This window comes from Tachypleus tridentatus, chromosome 7 (assembly GCF_004210375.1).
Source record: "Tachypleus tridentatus isolate NWPU-2018 chromosome 7, ASM421037v1, whole genome shotgun sequence".
NCBI lineage: Eukaryota > Metazoa > Arthropoda > Merostomata > Xiphosura > Limulidae > Tachypleus > Tachypleus tridentatus.
In genome coordinates, this window is record NC_134831.1 from 22,107,134 (window position 1) to 22,113,754 (window position 6,621).

The window sequence follows — 6,621 nt, forward strand, 5'->3', positions numbered from 1 at the left end:
TAATTTTTAAGAAAATAGCACAGCAAATTTAACAATTCTGTAAGGAAATACCAGTTACGATAATAAATAAACATTTGCCAGAGAAATGAAATAAAAAATCTCCTTAGTACAGAACCATCTTGTTAAAAATTGTTTCAGCTATAGAAGAAAATCAATCAAGAAGTAATTTAACCTGGATTTTAATTTTAATGCCTTAAAGGAAAATTAAAATAATTCAAAATTTATCTCATAAAGATTTTGTTATTCTTTAATTTTGTAATTCACTGGTTCTATTACCCGCAAAGTAATTTTTGAAAGAACTATGTGACTGTGCAGTAGTTAGACTTTGATGTTGAATAGCCGATGATTCAGTTATAGTAAATGTAATGGTTTGCTACTATCTATTTTATAAAACATGATGAAATTAAGTTTAATGAAAACATTTTACTCTTCTACAGAATTAATGACTAACAGATAAGTTTGGATTTCAACAAGGCCTCCAGTCATACGTAAGTAGTCACATTTCTGTCAATTATGACGAAAAACAGTCAAAAGATGTAGTTGACAATAACGGTGGACTCTTAAAAACCTGGAAGATAATAGAGTTAAAATTACATAATTTGCAAAAGACAGCAACATGATATTACGGCTATAATATGAAATACATGAGATTTGTTTCTAATAACACAGACAAACTCACCGAAACGTTAATTAGATTTAAGTTTTACAAAAGTACCTTAATTGTTTTTGTGGCTGTATATACATTACTGAATATTCTAAATGATATACATAATCTAAAGATATATCACTAAATGCTACTCTTATCTGTATTTTAGGTTCCAGGTTGAAAGTTGTGTGGATTATTAAAAACGGTATTTGATTGGGTTTGCTACTTACCAGAAACATACCAGGAAAAAAAATTGACTGTTCATGATTAATCATGAGTTTAAATACAAGTATTGTTAATATTTTATCAGAGATCCAATCCTCAACTGATCTAGCAGTGTCCCTCACAGATTCTTCATCAGATGATAGCATTGATCTGTCACATGAGACCACTGATATGCCCTTAGTGACAAACCTCTCTTCTGTTTACAACACACTGACAACAACCTTATCCACATTGTCAGATGTTGATGGACTTTTGAAGGAGGTTGGCGTAGATATCCAAAATTGCCTGTCAGTACTGTGGTGCAACAAACAAACTGGGAGTAATGATACGATTTCCTATAATAATATGTCTAACAACACAGTGGCATCTGAAGAAACTCATATTCCGCCATATACTATATGGCTAACAATATTCATAGCCATCTCTATTGGTCTATGTATCATACTTACTGTTGCTGGTAATATTCTAGTTTTAATGGCTTTTGCCGTAGAAAGAGCTATTCGACAACCAAGTAATTATTTCATTGTTTCTCTAGCGATTTCAGACCTCCTAATTGGAATAGTCTCAATGCCCTTTTATGCTGTCTATGTACTGGTAGGTCGATGGGATCTTGGACCTATTCCTTGTGATCTATGGCTTGCCACTGACCACACTGTTTGCTTAGTTTCAATTTACACAGTGCTACTGATTACCATCGACAGGTACTGCTCTGTTAAAATTGCTGCCAAATATCGAAACTGGCGTACAAAAAGCAAGGTGATATTCATGGTAGCAATCACTTGGATTATTCCTTTTTTAGTGTTTTTTATTAGCATCATGGGATGGGAGCATTTTATTGGCTTTAGAGACCTGAATCCTGGAGAGTGTGCAGTTCAATTCCTTAAAGATCCTGTTTTCAACACTTCCCTTATATTTGGTTATTTTTATGCCACCTTAGTAGTTCTTTTCGTTCTTTATGGTGGAATATACAAGACAGCCAGTGACATGCAGAAAAGATCGGCAGCAAAGCAAAGGAAAATGCAGAGTCTTGTAGCCATGGGAAAGGCACCAGGTGAAAAGAAGTCAATTGGTATGTCCAAAACACAAAGTACTTTATTAAGCCAAGACAAACCAAAACTTACCCAGATAGAAAATACGACTTCTATGCTTCCCGTAGAAAAGTTGAATTTCCCAAATCCTAATGTTAAAGGACATGGTAGTAGAGGCACGTCATCTACTCAGAGAACTCTTTCAAACAAAACCGGAAACACAGAAACCACTAGTTTCTCGGACAAAAAGGATGCCCCTGAACCAGACCGATCAAGCAGTCCAATGTTTGACTCTGACGAGGAAAGCTATCAAAATCCTACAAAATCAAACAAGGTAGAAAGTAAAACTACAGGTAAAAAAGCTGTTGGCCTGAACAATAAAGTAAAAAACATACAAAATGCAGATGCAGCCAAATCTCCTGTTACCGACGAACCAATTTCTAAAATAATTCTTCCACCTTCAGTACCACTTCGGTCTCTTCCAATATATTCTAAAACTGACATATCCATGGAAGGGAGTCATTTACACACTGACAACAGAATGAGTCTTAAATACGAACAACCTACTTTTGCTTTCGGAATATCGGCACCGACAGAAAATAATGTTTCATTTTCAGAGAAGTTGGTTAACACGAATGAAAGGCCGCATCCTCCCAAGACCTTGAACTTGAAGTCAGTAAAAGAAGAACAACCACTGGAACTTTTAGAAACTAATGATATGAAATATATTGATCAGGATAGTTCTGTAGTTATACCTTCTCCTTCCAGTGACATGGCACCTGCAGACACTCCTCCGCCAATAGAGGCCGTTCCTGAGCCTCGTACTAAAGATAAAGCAGTTAACACAGATCCTGTAGTTTTGTATGACATTTCCGTTATTCGTTCTCAAAGATTTCTGAAGAAATATAGCGTCGTGAGCATGCAGGTTGAAAGTGTGTCTGATTCCAAAACAGTTACACGTGTTGCTAAGCCAGAAGAGTTAAGACCAATAATTGATCATGGCCAGTCGACCACAAGAGCTGCTTCTGTTAAAACTTACTCAACAACTCATTTCAAGAAAGCCTTTGTCAGATCTCTTGGAAAAAAACGCAAAAAGGAAAAACATGAGATAAAAGAGAGAAGACAAAAATCGAAATCCGAAAACCGTGCGAGAAAAGCACTGAGAACTATTTCGTTCATATTAGGTGCTTTTGTGCTCTGTTGGACTCCTTATCACATATGTGCATTGGTAGAAGGATTTTGTACTGACGCTGCTGGATGTGTGAACTATCACTTGTTTTATTTCACTTATTTCTTATGTTACGCTAACAGTCCAGTTAACCCCTTTTGTTACGCAATGGCAAACCAACAGTTCAAAAAGACGTTTTATCGACTCCTTCGAGGCGATTTCCATCATACATAGCGAGTTGGAAGGATTTGATTTCAGTAGGCTACAAAGTTAAACTCGACCTAGTTAGTAAAGAAACAATGTCGTTTCTTGTTTTTTAATTTAAGATTTTTCTGAAAAAAATTATATGAAAGGATTGATGATATTTAGTTTGCAACGTTTCCACAAGTTTCCTCCACCAGGTAAACATGTCTAAGATTTTTTACTGTGTTACTGATGTAAACACACAAAATATAGTTTGTGATGAGTAATCCAAAGAAAAGTTAATATCTTATAGACTGCACTTAGTGATTTTAAGTAAATGCTAATTTGGAATGCATTTGAATTACAATTGCTACATAAACCCTGTACACTTAACAGTCTAGAAGGCACGGTTCCGACTAGCTACACAATATCTGCATTAGATCATAAGATGGCTTCTCTTTCTTTAATCAACTTCTGAAATAATATAGCACTAGAAATGTAGAATTTCATGTTTTGTTAAGCCATGTGTAAAGTCATTTCTCTGTTGTGAGGTTTTATCAGCAAACTTTATGAAGTATGCTACAAAACGACAATGTAGTACTCTAAAATGAGAAAATTAAAATAATTCCTATATTCAGTTTCTAATATTAAGAATCGTATCTTTAAAAACTTTACGTAAATTGAACGTAGTGTGAAAGGACTAGAAATAAAATAATGAAAGCTCTGTCACTGGGTGCAGAAAAAAAAAAAGCCAACAACTTTCTCGCTTTATTTCTAACGAAAAACATCAAAGTGTTGAAGAACCGTTTCTGAGCTAATATTACAAAACAAAAGATTTGCTGTTAAAGGTAAACTGTGTTAAAATGATGTTATCATGTTGCACAAAACTATTAGATAATTGCGCCATTTTACTAATATCTTTACAGGTACTTCTGTTGTTTAAATTCTACATTTCTCAAGCAAAACGTTGAAAAGCTATATCAAATAATAATTAAGATTTTTAAACTTGTATTTCGTTTGTATTACGAAGAATTATATTACTTTGTAACCTGCCTTTGGTTGTTATATAGTGCTAGCAATTTATATTGTAGAGACGTCGTCCATTTTCAAAATATGTTTAACCCTAAGATTCAATTCAATGAAACTTCTCAACTTCTTAGACATAAACATTTTTCAATAGTGATTTTAAGATTTTTCTCGACTTAGTACAAAATTTTGCACAAACTTATATAACTGTATTTTTGTAATTGCTTGGAGATTCATAATCATGGTGATTTAGAAAATTAACATTATTCACAATAAGTTTATAAAAAGGTATGTTTTAAAGACAAAAACAAAAATGGGAAACGTATACATGAAAGTATAGCCAAGACACCATGAAATGAAAAGACAACAATGACTATACAAATTTTAATGGAAACCATAAGTAAGGGCAAAATGTTTCTAAGAAAAGTGTTCCCCATCCAAATTTTTTCTCCACCTTTACTTGATCTAATTTATTCTATATTATGTGTTGTATGTTTAAAAATGTATTTTAATTTTACTTTTTCTCTCTCTTTTTATACATATATATGTATACCTTAATTTATATATATACATATACCTTAATCTCGAATAAGTGAAATTGAGTTAACACTTATCAGGTTTGAAGAAGACAGTTAAAATAAAAGTAATGATATCTGTTTCTGAAACTACAGTTGTCATCATCATCATAAATATTTTTATTCTAAAAACTTACATATATCCACTATAAATAGCAAGTTATTATTTACAGGATGATTAGTAGTAAGTAATCGATTTCAAAGTGCTATAACGTCAAGACTGTATAAGTTATAAGATTACACCATCATGCAGGTATGTAAAATGACATGTGAAGAGCCAAGTGCAGTGCATACCAAATCTTGTTACAGAGAAACCGCCATTTCACAGATTACATTGAATTCATGCTAATGGTCCAGTAGTACATCCATAACATCCACAATGCATTAGATTTGTGTAACTGTTGCTATTACCAATGCTAGCTTTACTTCATCTATTTCTTAAGTAAACATTCTTTAAGTCAGTTATGATATACATACTATCCAGGTAGATTCATGATTTTAGGCAACTTCATGACATAAAAAATCTGTGAACATCAACTATGACAAATATTATGGTTATGGAAGGTAGATAGAGATGACTTTTTCTTTACCAAAGTGAGTCTGTAATAGTACTCTGACTGGGCATGTAACACTGGAAGGAGTGATGTCTTTCTTGAACACTGCAACATCTAACATCTGTCGTTGGTGTAGTTGAGGTGCCACTGCATTAACAAGCAAGTAATGGCACTTCTAACTATTCATTCTGCAAATCCTGAGACTGAGTGGTGTCAGTTATTTGTAGACACATAGCTAGACGAAAAGGCCTGTTTGTGGACTCATTGCACACAGTCGTATTCTGGTAAGATTGCAAACCTTAATGTGTTAACTTTTTTACCCAATAGTTAATAGATATCATCCGTTTTCAGGATATTATGGAGTTACTAGTTATTCATCTTCAGTTTTCTCGTTCAGGAATCAACTGTACAAGTGTTTGCACGTGGTTAAGGTGCCTTGAGAACGTTTTCATCGTCACAGGAATGTCTTTAATATCGTTGAAATCATCACATGCTGTTGCTAGGGAGCAGGAGATCTCAAAGATACACGTGCTAAAATTTTCTGTCTTTGCAAGCAGCTTCGATGATTGGTTTCACAGGGAATGTGGGTCTTCCATATCAAGGTTACAAATATACTTCTATTTCCTAAAAAAATCCAATCAACCTTTACATATCTGCAGAATCCTCTGTTAAAGCTATGCTGACTATAGTATTTCTACAGAGATCCCTCTGTGTTACCTCTAGTTGAATATTAAATCTTCACTAAGTGCCTTTATCTTCACTCCTATTAGCTTGTTTACATTACTTTGCGCATCGATATTGGCAGATTATTATTATAAAAACTTCTTAATGCATATCTGGTTAATGTGTAAATTAAACAGTGATGGCGACCCTTGTAGTAGTATCTAGCATGTCAGGTAATTCATTTTGCATGTTTTAATTGTCATATCCGCATATTGGCACAATCCTATATCTTTCAAAGTGTTTGATATAGCATTCTGAAAAAAAGACACCTAATTTTCAATCATCTCATACAAACTAAGTTTCCCTTAAGTCTAAAAAAATATATTCATTTTAAAACCTTTCTATTGACGAAGGCTACGAAAAGAAGAAGTGGGTCGTAATAATATAGGCATATAAATAAGGTATGTACTTGCACATTTAGTAGTGAATATATAATATAATATCTTAGTCGTTCAAGCTATAAACACTAGATAAAAATATTCAACGTTTTGTG

General features: G+C 33.5%; 1 protein-coding gene across 1 annotated transcript; it reads left to right on the top strand.

The window, feature by feature from the left end:
- The first annotated feature begins 1,181 nt into the window (after nt 1-1,181).
- Nucleotides 1,182-3,301, top strand: LOC143254932 (muscarinic acetylcholine receptor gar-2-like). Its single transcript, XM_076509843.1, has one exon. It carries the CDS (start codon nt 1,217-1,219, stop codon nt 3,299-3,301), a length of 2,085 nt encoding a protein of 694 aa, XP_076365958.1. The 5' UTR covers nt 1,182-1,216.
- Nucleotides 3,302-6,621: the final 3,320 nt, after the last annotated feature.

What these genes read in the sequence shown, in the direction of transcription:
- LOC143254932 (XM_076509843.1), top strand. Translation starts at nt 1,217, where the DNA reads ATGTCTAACAACACAGTGGCATCTGAAGAAACTCATATTCCGCCATAT.